This window comes from Pseudophryne corroboree, chromosome 11, assembly GCF_028390025.1.
Source record: "Pseudophryne corroboree isolate aPseCor3 chromosome 11, aPseCor3.hap2, whole genome shotgun sequence".
NCBI lineage: Eukaryota > Metazoa > Chordata > Amphibia > Anura > Myobatrachidae > Pseudophryne > Pseudophryne corroboree.
The window spans coordinates 64996662-65016558 of NC_086454.1; the positions used below are offsets into that span (position 1 = coordinate 64996662).

At 43.6% G+C, this 19897-nt stretch overlaps 1 protein-coding gene across 3 annotated transcripts in view; it reads left to right on the forward strand.

The window, feature by feature from the left end:
• The window catches only part of CPT1A (carnitine palmitoyltransferase 1A), a 129394-nt gene extending 114545 nt beyond the window's left edge, over positions 1-14849 (forward strand). For all 3 annotated transcript variants that reach the window (XM_063944353.1, XM_063944354.1, XM_063944355.1), the window contains 2 exons: positions 5933-6025; positions 11998-14849. In XM_063944353.1, the coding sequence (XP_063800423.1) occupies positions 5933-6025; positions 11998-12096 (192 nt within the window). In that variant the 3' untranslated portion in view covers positions 12097-14849. The remainder of the gene's footprint in view (positions 1-5932; positions 6026-11997) is intronic.
• The last annotated feature ends 5048 nt before the right edge of the window (positions 14850-19897 follow it).

Genomic DNA, 19897 nt, shown 5'->3' on the forward strand with positions numbered 1-19897 from the left:
GAGCCGCTATTGTACACGATCTATGTCTTGAAAAGTTAAAAAAAACTCCAGTGTTTCACTGTGATATAACTGCTTGCCTCACTGGGGCTGTTTAGCTTGGCTGTGCTGTTCCCTCTCTCTGTCTCCCTCTTACATACAGTAAAGACAGGTTCACGATCGCATTACTTGTCAGTGTGTATGGAAGTGTTGTTTACATGCACACTGATGGGAGGGGGGGGGGGGGGGTGTTTGGGGGGGGAGTCTTGAGCCTTCCTGGCTCGGTGCATTAAAATCCATGATGTCAGATATGTAATCTCCACTCAAAAAACTCAACAACTGCAGCAGACTGTTGCAGACCTAGCGTGGGTTACCTGCTTTACTCTCAGACTCTGATGAGGAGACACAGGAGAGGGGGAGGAATTGGATCCTGTAACTGGGGATTCCCCTTCTACGCAAGGTATTGTACCCCTCATTTTAGCTATTCGGGATGTGTTAAAGCTCCCTCTAGAGGACTTAAATTGACAAAGAAGAGGCGGTACTTGCTAAAAAAGGCGCCACACCAATGAATGATCAAAATGATGCAAGATACATTCCTTTATATGTGGAATGTCCTCATATTCCTCTTGCCCTCTATCTTTATGCCGTCAGCACATGTGGAGAGAACAAAAATGTACCATGTGTAGTAAAGTCAAGATAACACTTTTTAATTTACATACACATAAAACATGAGAACTAGTGCTAATAGTTCTCAAAAAAGCATGTAGGTCTTTCACCAAACGAACCACCCGGGTAAGCAGTCTGGGATAAAAGTTCTGGTCTCCGGACAGCAATCCACCTTTCGTCCACAGGAATCTGGGGTCCAGAATAGCCCGGCTAGTTCTCAGAAATTCTGGTAATTGCACAGCTTTTAACCACTTTATCTAAGGACTGAAGGGGGATCCAATTTTATATTTCTATGTCATGTTTTATGTGTATGTAAATGTAAAAGTGTTATCTTGACTTTACTACACATGGTACATTTTTGTTCTCTCCACATGTGCTGACGGCATAAAGATAGAGGGCAAGAGGAATATGAGGACATTCTACATATAAAGGAATGTATCTTGCATAATTTTGATCATTCATTGGTGTGGCGCCTTTTTTTAGCAAGTACCGCCTCTTCTTTGTCAATTTGTTTTCTAAGTGTTTTGGAGAGACACTTTTTTTGGGACTTGCAGTGAAGGGCAGCCTCTAGAGCGCAGTCATTTATATCATTGAAAGTTCACTTTGCCCACTAGAAGACGCTGCAGCACAGCAGGGGTTTTTCTTAGCACAGAACAAACTCAGTGTCACTTTTCCTGATTCTGCAGAGTTAGATGACCTGTTTAAGTTAGCCTGGAAAAATACAGATAAAAAATACCAAGTGTCAAGACTGTTTTTGCACACTTTCCCATTTGCTCCTGAAGGCAGGAAAATCTGAGAAGAAACCCCGGCTGTTGACGTATCAGTCTCTTGCCTATGTAAAAAGGCGGTACTGCCAGCTCCGGGCGCCTTTACCATAAAGGACCCTGGGGATAGAAAAATAGAGACTACACTGAAGTCGATCTACACAGCGGCAGATATATCACAAAGACTGGTCATAGCAGGTTGCTGGATGACTCATGCCATTCATACGTGGGCTCCTCAAATTCAGGAGGGCCTCTCAGGGGATATGTCCCTGGTCACTAAAGTGACTCTCCTAAAATACATTCAGGACACTGCACGTGTCCTGTGTGACTCTCTCAAGGAAATAGGCAATATTAATGCTAGGACCACTGTTATGGAAGTGTTGGCGCGCAGAACCTTTTGGTTGCGTCAGTGGAATAGCGGACGCATAGTCTAAGCGCAGTGTAGAGTGTCTCCCTTTTTCAGGGCTCTTCGTTTTGGAATTGGATATGTGGATATCTAAAGTAACTGCGGGGAAATCCATGTTTCTCCCCTCTGGGGCCCCTCCGGCTAGACGTCCCTACCCGTGGTCGTCTACCCAGTCCTTTCGGTCTCGCAGATTTAGATCTAGGGCCAGAGGTGCCTTCAATGCGGCTAGAGGCACCAGAGGTAAGACAAGAAAACCAGCAATTGCAGGTTCTCGGAAGAGCACCAGTTCAGCTTCCACTAAGGCCTCAGCATGACTGTGCCCACCCACCCCGAGGGGATCTCGAGGTGGGAGCTCGGCTGCGTCACTGCAGCCGCATCTGGGAAAGCTCCTGCCAGGATACCTGGGTCAGGGACCTCATTTCTCAGGGCTACAAGCTGGAGTTCGACGGTGCTCTTCCCCAACGATTTTTCAAATCAAGCTTGCCAGCTTCGGAGGATAAGCGTGTTATGCTGCAACAGGCCTTCCTAAAGTTGGTCCAGTCCCAAGTCATTGTTCCAATGCCACCAGAACAACAGGGATAGGGTTACTACTCCAACCTGTCGTGGTACCGAAACCGGACGGTTCAATAAGACCCATTTTAAATCTGAAATCCTTCAACCCTTACCTAAGGGTTTTCAGGTTCAAGATGGAATCCTTGCGAGCAGTGATCGCGGGTCTGGAAGAACAAGAATTCGTGGTCTCCCTGGATATCAAGGATGCCTATCTCCTTATCCCGATTTGGCCACCTCATCAGGCTTACCTGAGGTTTGCCCTGCTGAACAATTACTACCAGTTCCAGGTGCTACCCTTCGCCCTGTCCACAGCTCCGAGGGTGTTCACAAAGGTGATGGTGGAGATGATGTTCCAACTCCGGGTCCAGGGGGTCAATGTTGTCCCTTATCTGGACGATCTCTTTATAAAAGCGAGATCCAGGGAGCTTTTATTGCTCCATATAGATCGCACTATTCAGCTTCTGTCACACCATGGGTGGATCCTCAGTTTACATTAAGTCCCACCTGGAGCCAACTCAGCGGCTACTGTTCCTGGGAATGTTGCTGGATACTGTGGCCCAGAAAGTGTTCCTCAAAGAGGAAAAAGCGAGAACACTTCAGGAGATGGTCCGCATGGTTCTCCGGCCTACTTGAATATCCATCCGTCTTTGCATAAGATTGCTGGGGAAGATGGTTGTCTTCAACGAAGCGATCCAGTATGGAAGGTTCCATGCCAGAACATTTCAATTAGATCTCCTGAGCAAGTGGTCCGGATCACATCTTCAGATGCACCGGATAATACGGCTGTCGCCTCAGGCCAGGATTTCCCTCCTGTGGTGGCTGCAGCCCTCCAACCTACTGGAGTTTCGGGATTCAGGATGGGGAGCTGTGACCTAGGGGGCTCAGTTCCAGAGCAGGTGGTCAGCCCACGAAGCCCTCCTTCCGATCAACATTCTGGAACTTCGGGTGATCTACAGTGCTCTGATTCAGGCCTCTCCTCTACTCAGGGATCACACGATCCAGGTACAGTCGGACAATGCCACGGCAGTAGCGTACATCAATCGACAGGGAGGAACAAAAAGCAGAGCCTGCATGCGAGAGGTGTCAAAGATACTCCTCTGTGCAGAAAGAAATGCAAGAGCACTGTCCGCAATCTTCATTCCGTGAGTGGACAACTGGGAAGCAGACTTCCTGAGTCATCACGATCTCCACCCGGGAGAGTGAGGGCTTCACCATTAGGTGTTTCAGCAGATCATCTACCGGTGGGGCTGCCCACAAATAGACATGATGGCTTCTCGTCTCAACAAAAAGCTTCCTTGGTATTGTTCACGAACCAGGGACCCTCAGTAGATGCACAGTGCAGTAGATGCACTGACGTTGCCTTGGCCTTACAGGCTGGTCTACCTGTTTCCTCCGATTCCATTGCTCCCAAGGGTGCTCAAGCGAATCAGGAATCAAGGAGTCCAGGCAATTTTGAGTGCCACAGAGGGCGTGATATGCGGATCTTCTGGACATGTCCTTCGAAGACCCTTGGCCTCTGCCACTCAGAAGAGATCTTTTTCAACAAGGTCCGTTCGTCTACCCGGACTTACGGCGGCTTTGTTTGACGGCATGGAGGTTGATCGGAACATCCTAGCTCACAAAGGCCTTTCCAAAAAGGTTATTGCTACCATGCTTCAGGCCAGGAAACCTGTGACGTCAAAACACGATCATCTTACCTGGAGAAGATATGTATCTTGGTGCGAGGAATGCACGTATCTGCCTGCGGAGTTCCACTTGGGACGTTTCCTCCATTTCCTGCAGGCTGGTGTGGATAAGGGCTTGCGTCTGGGTTCCATTAAGGTCCAGATTTCAGCTCTCCATTTTCTTCCAGAAGAAATTGGCAGTGTTGCCAGAAGTTCGGACCTTCTTGCAAGGGGTGCTTCACATTCAACCTCCTTTTGTGCTGCCCACGGCACTCTGTGATTTGAATGTAGTGTTGGAATTTCTACAGCCCTCCTGGTCTGAACCTCCGATTACGGTAGAAGATTAGTACTTTACGTGAAATACGGTAATGTTATTGGCCCTGGCTTCTGCTAGGTGTGTCTCAGAATTGGGGGCCCTATCGTGTAAAAGCCCTTACTTGGTCTTTTATGAGGACAGAGCAGAGCTCAGGACTAGGCAGCAGTTCCTGCTGAAGGTTGTCTCTGCGTTCCACTTAAATCAACCTATTGTGGTTCCGTCAAGTTCTGACTCTTCTGCTCCTCCGGATGCATTGGATTCTGTGTGAGCTTTGAAGATCTATGTCAAGAGAACGGCTCGGGTCAGAAAGACTGATTCCTTGTTCTTGCTGTATGATGCACAGAAAAAGGGTTGCCCCGCTTCAAAGCACTCCATTGCTCGTTGGCTTAGACTTACTATCCAACAGGCCTATGTGTCGGCAGCCTTACCTGCTCCACAGTCTCTGAAGGCCCACTCTACAAGATCGGTGGGGTCTTCCTGGGCAGCTGCCCGCAGAGTCTCGGCCTTGCAACTATGCCGAGCTGCTACCTGGTCGGGGAAGAACACCTTTGTGAAGTTCTACAGGTTTGATACCCTGGCCAAAGAGGATTCCCAGTTTGGGCAGGTGGTGCTGCAGACGTCTCTGCACACTCCCGCTCGTTCTGGTAGCTTTGGGACGTCCCCATCATACTAGATTCCCCCTATATCCCTTTTCTCATAGTCCATAAGGGATATTGGGCGCCCGCCTCAGTGCGTTGACTTTTCTGCAGGTTATCTTTTATATGGTTACCTATTCAGCTGTTGCTGTTACCAGCCGTTGCTGGTCGTTTTTATGTTAGTGGTGTGCTGGTGTGTAAATCTCACCACTCATTATGTTCTTTCTCTCAAGTATGTCCTTTCTGCTTCGGGTACTGTTTTACCTATAACTACCTGTGGGAGGGGGCAGAGAGGGGAGGAGACAGCACACCCAGTTGAAGAAATTAAAGTGCACCGGCTCCTTTGGACCCCATCTATACCCAACGTACTAGATTCCCCCAATATCCCTTATGGACTACGAGAAAAGGATTTACCAGTAGGTAATTAAAATCCTATTTTCTACTCAGCAGAAACCAGTGAAAAAGTTACAACTATTGGTATAATAAATGTATATGAATTAAAACCAATATATAAAAGTAATAGTGAATTGCACACTCCAGGAATCGTTGCTGACAAAGTGACAGCATTTAACGCATTTTACTGCTCCGTGCCATCTGTTTTCAGAAGGTAATATTACTATCTGGGGAAATCGCCAGCTTTGTTACTTTTAAATATTGATGTTTAGTTTATATAATTATTTGTATAATAATCATATGTATAAAAAAAAAAAAAAAAGATTCTGTTTAGTAAAAAATAGCTGTATTTTGGGTATATTATATCCGTCATAAAGCACTGCAGTATTGTTCCTTTCTCCCGTTGAGCGCCTCTTTGTTTTTTTATGTTTTATAACATTATGTAGTTGAAACATTTTCACGATTTTGTACATTTTATTAGTGGCCTTTTGAAACAAGTATTTGACAGGTTTGGGGTTTAAACTAAACTAGTTTTTCATGATGGTCTGCTGTGTTTGCAGGTTGCTGACGATGGGTACGGTGTGTCCTATATAATTGTTGGTGAAAACCTGATTAACTTCCACATATCAAGCAAATTCTCCAGCCCTGAGACAGTAAGTACATAAATTGCTTCAAAGGATTTTCCACTTTTATAGGGATTTTACTCAACCTCCCTTTCCCCGTAGTAAATCAGTGGTAGACCTTCACCTGAGCTTATTTTTAGAATTATGCATATAAACTGATACTCTTAGCTCACCTGAGCTTATTTTTAGAATTATGCATATAAACTGATACTCTTAGCCAGATTAAGGGGGGGCCACAGGGAAAACTGTAGCCTGGGCCCCACTCTGTCAGAAGGTCCCCAACCAGAGCACACTGATATCACTAGCTCTTACTCTTGTGCAGCAGCAAAATCAGTGTGTAAGCAGTACAAAGGCTGCTGCTATTCTTCGTGTGACCAGATACATTATAGATTTTATTTTTCTATGTGTATTTTAAATTTGTTTTAAGTTGTCTTTTGTTCCACTACAAAAAAAGTTATACAATAATTGTCTTCCAATTAGGTGGAACTAAAATGGTACACAGGCATTATTAAACTATTTGTTTAAATATAATACGTATACACAATTGGTTTAAATTTATTATATATAATCCATACCTCCCAACATAACCATTCCAGAAGGGACAAAATGCTCTATCTGAACATCCCACTTACCGTAATTTATTATTGCAATCACCTGGGTTGAAATACCTTTCTTATCAATTAAATAGTTCAACACAGGTGACGCAAATCATATATTAAGAGGGACGTCCAGGGGCAGAGCATTTTGTCCCTCCTAGAATGGGTCATTATGGGAGGTATGAACAATCTAATATAAACCTCCTCTTCCACCAGGCCCCCCTAAGGCTTAATCTGGCCCTGCTGATACCCCACGGTAATTTTATACTGGGGACCTTTTCTGTAGAAGCACCAAAGAGAAGAGTTATCCAGCGTACTGACCTAAATAGCTCCTATCATAATTGCAGTACAAATGCCACATATTGAATTGTTCCAGTTTCAATTCTTAGGGATATTTATATTGGAAACTCAATGCTGCAAGTGTTGCCTGTAGCAGTCAGCTTGTTTAGCTGGAATTTGTTTTGTGCATGATCTGTGTGGTAGGGTATTTTTAGCCAGCACATGGAGCCAGAGGATTAATTATAGCAAGTTGGAATTCCCTGAAGTGCTGAATTGTTTATTTATTGTCCTCTCTGTAACCATGTTGTGCACAACTCTATCAAATATAAAACTAATCCTTCTGGACCTGTCAGTTGCTGGCGATCGTGCTCGTCAAGGCAGGGTTTTTATTTTTTCCTCTGTCTTCCCCCCGGCTCATCTCTGTCCCCTCTTACCTATCTGTTTCTCTCATCTCTGTCCCCTCTTACCTATCTGTTTCTCTCATCTCTGTCCCCTTTTCCCCATCCATCTAATCTCTGTCCCCTCTTCTTCATCTGTCTCTCATCTGTCCCCATTCCCCATCTCATTTCTGCCCCCCTCCCCTTCCCAATCTGGCTCTCATGTCTGTCCTCCCCTTCCCCTGCTGTCTCTAATCTCATCTCTGTCTCCCGCTGCTGTCTCTAATCTCGTTTCGATCTCCCACTGCTGTCTCTAATCGCATATCTGCCCCCCCTCCCCCATCTGTCTCTTATCTCATCTGTCACTCACCTTTCTTTCATCTGTCCTACATCCACCATTTCTCTTTCTCATAGTTACCTCTCCCCTATCTCTCTCTCATATCTCTATTACCCCCTACCCCTCTAAAGAAGGAGAGAGACAACGTTCCCCCCGCTCATATGCACTAAGAACAAAGCACCAGGAGCAGCAGAATGGGGGTTGCTGGCTGGAGGGTACTCTCGGGCACTAGGCTAACATTTAAGGAAGTTATAATGTAGATGAATTGGATGTATATGCAGTTTTCAACTCTAAAGCTGCCCATACCCCGAAAGATGTATCTTCTAATCTGGCTGTTGGAACAAAAACCTGGTAATGGACATGAATGGGAGCAAATGACAGTTGACCATTTCAAATGGTCAACTGTCATTTGCTCCCATCCATTACCAGATTTTCGTTCCAACCAGCCAGATTGGAAGCTAAATCTTTAGGTGTGTGGGCACCTTAAGGGAGATTCAAGTAATGGCAGACAGAACATTGTGTAATGTGCTGCTGCCCACACAGCGGCTTATTACCAGAGGAAAACTCACCTTTTGCTTTCACCACTATAGGGCACAAGTAACACCAATCAAGGTTTTCCCACTCGCATTATCTGTGTCATATTAGTTCATGAATTGCCGCTGGAATCTCACTGCTAGTTAAATCTTTCCATAAGTTGTGCTGACTATGTAATTGTTTTGCCATATGTTAGTACCGTTTTGCCTAATGAAGTGTTAAAATAGTAGACTGGTTACTGTGTCAAAAATACTCCAGTTTAACCATTTTTATCTAAGGTGACTTTAGAAAGTGAAAAAAGTGAAAGCCAAACAGTTTTCTTACTAGTGAACAACGTTAGCGCCTCTACATTTTAGAATATGATTGACGAATTGAAACATTGTAACAATTAATCAGAAAAAGTCTATCTGCCCGTCTGCAAGTTTATTTAAGCAGTACCTCCCAACCTGTGCAAAAGTTATGGTAACATTGCAATCTATAACATAAGTGGTATATAGAAGGATACCATTTTTTTTTATTTTTTTAGCCGTCACCCTGGCTTACAATAGGGATATATATATTTAAAAAAATATGGAGATATATACTGTACTGGTGTATTTTATAACACTTGTTTCGCTACACTGCTTTACTTTTTTGTTTTATTTTGCTGCTTTTAATTAAAGAGATAAAATATATTTATCTTACCGACCTGGAAAAAAACAAAAACATTTTTAAATAAAATGGTTATTCTTAAAATGGGACTTAAGTACATGTGTAAATTTGCATACAGGAGAATTAAGAAAACTATAGTCTTCTAACAACCCTCTGTGAGAACGTCACCAGATTCCAAGAGCTGGTGTCCTGTCCTGAAGTGCTGGCTAGCTACAGAGATCAGCAGCCATGCACCAGTGTTCTGCTTTTTTTACACCTCCATATTAGTTGTAAAGAAAGATCTATTAAAGGTTATGAGAGTCTGCTATTTCAGCTTCTGGGATGTCTACAGAGTTAATAAGAAAGATCTCTGATCCATGGATAAATATGCAGATACTGTGAGGCAAGGAAATATAGGTAGGGTTTGTGTACGGGATGCGGTCAATTTACCTACAATCAAAATCCCAATAGTAGAAATACCGACAATCATTGACTGACGGTCAAAATTCCAACATTTAAAATACCGACAAGGTCAAAATACCAACATAACTGCTCTTATCCAATTAGTAATGTCATCCAGGTGCATGAAAGGGAGAGGTGGTTCTGAACTAGAAACATTGGTATCCCCCAGCATACTGGATGACCTCCGCAACAGGACATGGTGGTAGAAATTTCAAAGATCTCCGTTGCACACATTTGCAAAGATATGGGAAGCCTCCAGGTAATATTGTTCCCAATTAGTTGCATTTGTGTTTGTGCCATTATCATGTGACCATGAACCAAGCAAATATATGCTGTATTAGTTTTGAGGATGAGTTTGGGCGCGGTGCTCCATGGACTGGTGGGGCTGGGCTGCTTTGTGGTAGCACACTGTAACATTTAATTTAGCACTTTATATGTCGCTTTCATACAATTTTCTACAAATATATAACTTTTTTAATAAAATTTTTCATGTGTATCTCCTTTTATATATAGCTTCTGCTTCCTAAAATTCACTTACACTTTAACCTCACACTGGTGTGCTACCCTGGGGTGTCTGGCCCTTGCCGGTCTGTGGGGTGATGTGCACCAGACTTAGACTTAATGTTAGGTACCCCCAGTACCTTTGCAAATGTGTGCAACTGAGATCTCTGGAATCTCTACCACCATGTAGTTATCAAATCCTGTTGCTAATGTCATCCAGTGTGCTGAGGGATACCAATGTTTCAAGGTCAAAATACCGACATTTAAAATGTCGACTGGTCAAAAGTCAACATGAGTTTTTCATGATTTTTTTCATTGAAACGACTTATTTATACTTTACAATCCCAGTGGACCTGGAGGGGGATATAATAGTGTGCCGAGCGCAATGAGGCACCAAGCTTGAAGCGCTCTTCATGCGAGGGGATACGGTACACTTATACGGTGTCCATGTCGACATACACACCAAAAAACAATGAAAAACTTGTGTTTACTTTTTGACCTGTCAACATTTTAAATGTTTGTATTTTGACCTTGTCTGTATTTTAAATGTTGGTATTTTGAACTTGTTGGGATTTTGACTGTTTGAATTTTGATTGTAGGTATTTCAAACTAAACCCTTTTGTGTACTGCCAGACCATTTTATTCTACAGGGTTATGGTGGAGTCTTATATCCAAACCTAGCTTTGTCCCCTTTCCAAACATGGTGATCATTACGTTGTTTTTTTGTTGTTTTTTATTAAAGATGTTTAATGATTTTTGTAAGAATTAATATTTTATAAGACTGGAATACATAACCATTTTGGAAGAACAATCAATTTGATTAATCCAGCCAATAATGTTCAGTGGACAGAGCCACCAAGCAATTGGTTGGGTTCTGGTACTAAATTGGGGCCAGGTGTGGAACACCTCTCAGACTGGTCCAGGTTACAAAGTAGGTGCACCACCAATGCTTGGTGAGAGGAGGAGGTGGTGATCCAAACTACCACTTATGTTATCATTATTTCTGTCAAAAAGATGGTGAATTAACTCGAGTACAACCGCAAACAAATCTGAATGATTTCAATAAATTCCCTGTTTGTTTGTTTTTTTGGGCCTGACCACAGATACTTTGTTCTAGGTCTTTATATGTACACAGTATAGCAAGTCTTCAAAACACTGACCAGGATTTTGGAGCCCACAGATAGATCACAAGAATGTGGATTATTAGATCTACACTAAAAAGGTCCAACCTGGTCAAAAGGTTGACATGGTTGACATGATAAGGTAGACAGCTATTTTTTGGGGGGTGTTTTGTCAATTTTCTGCGACAAACCAGCTCCATTACTGTACCGCGTCTCCTCGAATGGCTCGCTGTACTCGCCATACTTTCGGCTAGGTGCCTCGCTCCCCTACCGCTGTGCTCGGCACAGGTTACTATTCCCAATCATAGTCAACGTGGATGGTAAAGTATAAAGAAGTTGAAAAAAAAATAGCAAAAAGAACCTTTTGAACCTGTCGACCTAATGCATGTCGACAATTAGTGGTCCACTTATTGACTGTAGATCTTTTATCTATAGACTGGATACTGATCTCAAGGAGACCTGGGACAGAAAGCATTTTATTGCAACCCTGTAAACAAGTGTTCACTTCCAACGGGTCTTTCGGTCCAAAAAAAACAGATTGTGTACCATAGCCTTAGAGCAGATGTTCTCCACTGCAGTCCTCAAGCACCAACAGGTCATGTTTTGTGGATTTCTTTAATCTTGCAGAGGTGAGTTAGTCTATTTAGTGGACTCCCACCTGCTTCCACAGACAGAAATCCTTAAACCATGGGAAACTGGAAGGTTGAGGTGGAGAGCCAGTGCTTTAGAGAAGCCAGTTCTGCCACACTTTAATGTAGGTTTCCATGTCGGCTCACATTCAACTTACAGCAGCATGGAGGCATTAATGGAAGTGTAAACATTCCATCTGAAGAAGATGGGAGATTTATCAAAGGGTGGAAAGAGATAATGTGCACCCAATCAGCTTCTAACTGTCCTTCTACAGGCTCTGTTTGAAAAATGAAAGGAGCTAGTTTGATGGATCTCTATCTCTCACAAGCCTTTGATAAATACCCCCTAAATATTGTAATTATTATTATTATTTTTTGGGGACTGGAAAGTACTTTTCTGTACTTTGTGCTGCCAGAACGGTATCCTGTTCACCTAATGCTTAAAAATCTGTAATAAGGGCAAGTGCGTAAATGGTTTTATGTTTCTGTACATTTCAACGTTCAATACATTTCTTTAAATCTATTTATTTTTGCAGGATTCTCATCGCTTTGGACAACACATCAGACAAGCAATTCTCGCCATTATGGGTTTATTTAACATCAGCACAAACAACTGTCATAAGGGGAAGAAGTAAAAGACCCAAGAGACCAGAAAACCTTTCAAACCAGATTCCTAGTGTTCATAATAACAGATTGCAGCCGCCGTGACAGAACTAACGTTGTAGCCGCTGCTTCTAGTGACTGCAGACTCTCATCCTTACCGTTTAGTTCCGTTACACTTCTGCCAGTTTAGTAGATATTTTTATACCTTTTTATGTTCCAAGGTCTGCATTACGCATAAATACACTCTGTATAGTTTCAAGTGCTGCTGGAATGTCGTCCAAATATATTACACAAGGGCTTGTTATATTTTGGAGCATTATACACAGCTGGGTATAATATGCTCTCCATTGAACATTTGTGTTTAAGGGTTGTTGTTTTTTTTTTTTATTTAGCCGCTAATCTCTGGGTCCAGAACATCATCTCTATCCACAAACATGACCATCTCCATGCTAATGATTGTACTGTATATTCCACACTTAACCGTACAGCAGAACATTATGGTGTCTTGTAAAGAATCATATGCAGAGGACATATCCCAATCTACATGTTGGAGTCAGCCTGGCCTATGACGAAATGTAATCTTACTATAATATACTGTAATTGTTCTAGAACAAGTACTTGAATTGAATGACGTACAGACCTAATGTATGTAATATTTTATAGCTTTAGTTTGCGGACAACTGAGTTAACTAAAGATGGCATCAGGTTAGCAGTTTTCAATCTACAGCTGATACTTGTACACCATTGAAAGGTGCTTTACCTACTTGGCGCAACCATTGTAAAACGACTGGGCACTAAACGTTACTGAGACTCCCAGACCGCACCAGGGTATAGATGGGAGGGGAGCCTGAGTTTGCAGAGTTCTCATTGGCCAACTCCCTGCTCCACACTTTATTCTCATGGTTGTTCCATCACTTCTCCGCCAGTGGGTGACGGGAGAAAATAAAATAACTGGACAAAAAATTGACACTAGCAAATAGCATCATTATTAGACACATGGGTGATGCCCAATGGGGTTTGGATGGACCATGCATATGAAAACTTTATCCATTCCAAAGTACGAAAATGTCTGATAACGTAGGGTGAAGACTTTGAACCGCAAATGATCTCCTGCCAGCCCGGTTGTCTGTGGCATTAAAGCAGCTCCTCTGCCGCAAGCTTGATTACAGTCATCTAGAACTTTGCCCCCGGGTGTGTTTCTCTTAAACGTTTGTGCCAGATTTGTACATCACATTCCTGTTTATATTGGGTTTTGCCGGATCATATCAGTGACTCTTGATGAACCGTCTCCTTACATCGCTCAGGCACAGTGCGCCTCGGCTGTGAGACCGGGGAGTTTATCGTGTGCCAGTGCCTTACGTATTTAAATAGATCCACAGCATATAAAATGTGATGGGGTAAAGACTTACATTAGTTCTATATGAGGATATTGTAGTTGTATGATTTACAGTCATTATCCCACTAACTGACATAGTGGTTTATGTATAAGTGGTTGTTCTGAGAAAACTAGTAAGGACCTTCTCCGCATAACACAGAGTAACCAATATTAAAGTGTTCATATACTGTACATGTTTCTAGTTGGCATTATATAGGAAGCACGCCACTTCTGTTGGTTGGTTGATTGAATGTATATAAGAGTACCTTCAAAAACAGTGGTGGGTGTATATATTAAAGACTGACAGACTTTACACATAGCTTAAGCTCTATCACAGAAGTCAAACACAGGTTTAGTACATAATATGTGCATTAAGTTGAAGACGACTATATTTTCTGTTTCATGAAAAATAAAATGAATGTTGATAGAAAATTACTTTTTTTGGCTTGGTTAAGGTACATTTCCCCATATATTTACAAATGTATGAAGCTGTGTTCATGAACAATGCCTTTTTAAAGGAAATCCCAGCCTTAATTCTGTTATTTCCTGTAGTGATACGATTATTATTAAAACCTTTATTTATATAGCCCCAAATTCTGTTGTAGAGTGCTGACCTTTAGAACCCTAGTTAGTTACGGACACTGTAGCAGACTAAAAGGTGGTACAAGAATATAAGCCGTTATGCGGTATCGGACACTTGATTGTACAGTATTAAGATGAACAAATGATTTAAAGATACAATATTTGGGGAGTTGCACCTTTGAAACTTACAGGAGGAGATTTATCAAAGGTTGGAGAGAGATGAAGTGGAATGTAATAAAGCAGCAACCAATCGGCTCCCGTCATTTTTCAAACACAGCCTGTAACACGACAGGAGCTGATTGGTTGGTATTTTATTGCTCTCCAAGGTTTGAAAAATCTCCCCCACAATCTCAAACATATAACTAGGAAATGATTGAAGGGAGAGTACATTTCTTTGCACCTATTTTCTGGTTAAAAAATTAAATTAATGATGGTGCCTCACCAAGTATAGCTGCTACCCCCACGAGGCTGTATAATATTTTGACTATTTTTGAAAACGGGACCAACTTGTTAAATTAGAATTATATTTAGTCTTTTCTGGTCTTAATTTAGTGACACCGGTAACGTGACGGAAGCTCAGGTTTAGACATTTTAGAAATGCAATCAGCTGCCAATGGAATCTGTCTTTCGGGGGGAAAAATTAATTTATATGATTAAATTATAGGTCATTTTCTCAATGAGCACTTGTAATCTAATTTGAATTAATTGAATCATATCAAAGTCCTGTTTATTTTGAACCACTGCATGTACATAACACGTCCTTCTTTAGGTGTAAATCTGGCTGAGTTGTTGGTTTTAGACTGTAATAAAAACATTAATTTAACTTTTCCTATTTTTGTCTTTACATTTCTTGATTTGCGTTATTGAGTGACCATATTCGATAAAGCTTGTGCCTTCACATAAACTGGGTGCAAATATTGCTGATCCTTGGCTGACCAGGAGTGAAGATGAGACGGTCTCACTCGGCTCCTGTATTGGATTGGGAAGTTGGCTGTGTAGGGCATAAGATGCGACCTCCCTGTCCCGACCGTTGCAGGAGTGTTAAAAGCCATTTATCGGCTAACACTCCTGCGTCGGTACCTTAGCAAAACTGCAACTGAAGCTAAATCGGGTCTGATATCATATGATATCTATATATAATACTGATAAACGCACCGATTGGAATCTGTGTCTGTAAAGAAAACTTTTACGCTAGTATAAACTGCTATATTACTGTACTTTATGGAAAAGGACCCTTATATATAAGAATGCGAAGAAAACTGACAGACTTTACTTTGAATAATTACTTATGAGATATTTGATAATAGTCATACATAAGCCAAGTTTTAATTTTTTATTTATTTTTACTTTATCTGATCTTTTGTTGTTTTCCAATTGATATAGAGTGGACTTAATACTAAAAATTGCTTTATTTTATTAAACTTTCCATCAGAGCATTTTTAGGTTTCTCTATCGTCCTAGTGGATGCTGGGGTTCCTGAAAGGACCATGGGGAATAGCGGCTCCGCAGGAGACAGGGCACAAAAGTAAAGCTTTCCGATCAGGTGGTGTGCACTGGCTCCTCCCCCTATGACCCTCCTCCAAGCCAGTTAGATTTTTGTGCCCGGCCGAGAAGGGTGCAATCTAGGTGGCTCTCCTAAAGAGCTGCTTAGAAAAGTTTAGCTTAGGTTTTTTACTTTACAGTGAGTCCTGCTGGCAACAGGATCACTGCAACGAGGGACTTAGGGGAGAAGAAGTGAACTCACCTGCGTGCAGGATGGATTGGCTTCTTGGCTACTGGACATCAGCTCCAGAGGGACGATCACAGGTACAGCCTGGATGGTCACCGGAGCCTTGCCGCCGGCCCCCTTGCAGATGCTGAAGTAAGAAGAGGTCCAGAATCGGCGGCAGAAGACTCCTCAGTCTTCTAAAGGTAGCGCACAGCACTGCAGCTGTGCGCCATTTTCCTCTCAGCACACTTCACACGGCAGTCACTGAGGGTGCAGGGCGCTGGGAGGGGGGCGCCCTGGGAGGCAAATGAATACCTATTTTGGCTAAAAATACCTCACATATAGCCTCCGGAGGCTATATGGAGATATTTAACCCCTGCCAGAATCCGTTAAGAGCGGGAGACGAGGCCGCCGAAAAAGGGGCGGGGCCTATCTCCTCAGCACACAGCGCCATTTTCCCTCACAGAAAGGCTGGAGGGAAGGCTCCCAGGCTCTCCCCTGCACTGCACTACAGAAACAGGGTTAAAACAGAGAGGGGGGGCACTAATTTGGCGTTAGAAATATATAAAAAATGCTATAAGGGAAAACACTTATATAAGGTTGTCCCTATATAATTATAGCGTTTTTGGTGTGTGCTGGCAAACTCTCCCTCTGTCTCTCCAAAGGGCTAGTGGGTCCTGTCCTCTATCAGAGCATTCCCTGTGTGTGTGCTGTGTGTCGGTACGTGTGTGTCGACATGTAGGAGGACGATGTTGGTGAGGAGGCGGAGCAATTGCCTGTAATGGTGATGTCACTCTCTAGGGAGTCAACACCGGAATGGATGGCTTATTTAGGGAATTACGTGATAATGTCAACACGCTGCAAGGTCGGTTGACGACATGAGACGGCCGACAAACAATTAGTACCGGTCCAGACGTCTCAAAAACACCGTCAGGGGTTTTTAAAACGCCCGTTTACTTTAGTCGGTCGACACAGACAGGGACACTGAATCCAGTGTCGACGGTGAATAAACAAACGTATTCCTTATTAGGGCCACACGTTAAAGGCAATGAAGGAGGTGTTACATATTTCTGATACTACAAGTACCACAAAAGAGGGTATTATGTGGGATGTGAAAAAACTACCATAGTTTTTCCTGAATCAGATAAATTAAATAAAGTGTGTGATGATGCGTGGGTTCCCCCCGATAGAAAATTATGGGCGGTATACCCTTTCCCGCCAGAAGTTAGGGCGCGTTGGGAAACACCCCTTAGGGTGGATAAGGCGCTCACACGCTTATCAAAACAAGTGGCGGTACCGTCTATAGATAGGGCCGTCCTCAAGGACCAGCTGACAGGAGGCTGGAAAATATCATAAAAAGTATATACACACATACTGGTGTTATACTGCGACCAGCGATCGCCTCAGCCTGGATGTGCAGAGCTGGGGTGGCTTGGTCGGATTCCCTGACTAAAAATATTGATACCCTTGACAGGGACAGTATTTTATTGACTATAGAGCATTTAAAGGATGCATTTCTATATATGCGAGATGCACAGAGAGATATTTGCACTCTGGCATCAAGAGTAAATGCGATGTCCATAACTGCCAGAAGATGTTATGGACACGACAGTGGTCAGGTGATGCAGATTCCAAACGGCACAAAGGTGTATTGCCGTATAAAGGAAGAGGAGTTATTTGGGGTCGGTCCATCGGATCTGGTGGCCACGGCAACTGCTGGAAAATCCACCGTTTTTACCCTAAGTCACATCTCTGCAGAAAAAGACACCGTCTTTTCAGCCTCAGTCCTTTCGTCCCTATAAGATCATATCTGCCCAGGGATAGAGGAAAGGGAAGAAGACTGCAGCAGGCAGCCCATTCCCAGGAACAGAAGCGTTCCACCGCTTCTGACAAGTTCTCAGCATGGCGCTGAGACCGTACAGGACCCCTGGATCCTACAAGTAGTATCCCAGGGGTACAGATTGGAATGTCGAGACGTTTCCCCTTCGCAGGCTCCTGAAGTCTGCTTTACCAAGGTCTCCCTCCGACAAGGAGGCAGTATGGGAAAAAATTCACAAGCTGTATTCCCAGCAGGTGATAATTAAATTACCCCTCCTACTACAAGAAAAGGGGTATTATTCCACACTATATTGTGGTACTGAAGCCAGAAGGCTAGGTGAGACTTATTCTAAAAAAATTTTTGAACACTTACAAAGGTTCAAATCAAGATGGAGTCACTCAGAGCAGTGATAACGAACCAGGAAGAAGGGGACTATATAGTGTCCCGGGACATCAGGGATGCTTACCTCTATGTCCCAAATTTGCCCTTCTCACTAAGGGTACCTCAGGTTCGTGGTGCAGAACTGTCACTATCAGTTTCAGACGCTGCCGTTTGGATTGTCCACGGCACCCCGGGTCTTTACCAAGGTAATGGCCGAAATGATGATTCTTCTTCGAAGAAAAGGCGTCTTAATTATCCCTTACTTGGACGATCTCCTGATAAGGGCATAGTCCAGGGAACAGTTGGAGGTCGGAGTAGCACTATCTAGGATACTGCTACAACAGCACGGGTGGATTCTAAATATTCCAAAATCGCAGCTGATCCCGACGACACGTCTGCTGTGCCTAGGGATGATTCTGGACACAGTCCAGAAAAAGGTGTTTCTCCCGGAAGAGAAAGCCAGGGAGTTATCCGAGCTAGTCAGGAACCTCCTAAAAACAGTGCATCATTGCACAAGGGTCCTGGTAAAAATGGTGGCTTCCTACGAAGCAATTCCATTCGGCAGATTTCACGCAAGAACTTTTCAGTGGGATCTGCTGGACAAATGGTCCGGATCGCATCTTCAGATGCATCAGCGGATAACCCTATATCCAAGGACAAGGGTGTCTCTCCTGTGGTGGTTATAGAGTGCTCATCTTCTAGAGGGCCGCAGATTCGGCATTCAGGATTGGATGCTGGTGACCACGGAGCCCAGCCCGAGAGGCTGGGGAGCAGTCACACAAGGAAAAAATTTCCAGGGAGTGTGATCAAGTCTGGAGACTTTTCTCCACATAAATATACTGGAGCTAAGGGTAAATTTATAATGCTCTAAGCTTAGCAAGACCTCTGCTTCAAGGTCAGCCGGTATTGATCCAGTGGGAAAAACATCACGGCAGTCGCCCACGTAAACAGACAGGGCGACACAAGAAGCAGGAGGGCAATGGCAAAAACTGCAAGGACTTTTCGCTGGGCGGAAAATCATGTGATAGCACTGTCAGCAGTGTTTCATCCCGGGAATGGAAACTGGGAAGCAGACTTCCTCAGCAGGCACGACCTCCACCCGGGAGAGTGGAAACTTCATCGGGAAGTTTTTTCCACATGATTGTAAACCGTTGGGAAATACCAAAGGTGGACATGATGGCGTCCCATCTGAACAAAAAACGGGACAGGTATTGCGCCAGGTCAAGAGACCCTCAGGCAATAGCTGTGGACGTTCTGGTAACACCGTGGGTGTACCAGTCGGTGTATGTGTTCCCTCCTCTGCTTCTCATACCTAAGGTGCTGAGAATTATAAGACGTAGAGGAGTAAGAACTATACTCATGGCTCCGGATTGGCCAAGAAGGACTTGGTACCCGGAACTTCAAGAGATGCTTACAGAGGTCTTATGGCCTCTGCCGCTAAGAAGGGACTTGCTTCGGCAAGTACCATGTCTGTTCCAAGACTTACCGCAGCTGCGTTTTGTCGGCATGGCGGTGGAAAGCCGGATCCTAAGGGAAAAAGGCATTCCGGAAGAGGTCATTCCTACCCTGGTCAAAGCCAGAAAGGAGGTGACCGCACAACATTATCACCACATGTGGCGAAAATATGTTGCGTGGTGTGAGGCCAGGAAGGCCCCACAAAGAAATTTCAACTCGGTCGTTTCCTGCATTTCCTGCAAACAGGAGTGTCTATGGGCCTCAAATTGGGGTCCATTAAGGTTCAAATTTCGGCCCTGTCGATTTTCTTCCAGAAAGAATTGGCTTCAGTTCCTGAAGTCCAGAAGTTTGTCAAGGGAGTATTGCATATACAACCCCCTTTTGTGCCTCCAGTGGCACTGTGGGATCTCAACGTAGTTCTGGGATTCCTCAAATCACATTGGTTTAAAACCAGTCAAATCTGTGGATTTGAAGCATCTCACATGAAAAGTGACCATGCTCTTGGCCCTGGCC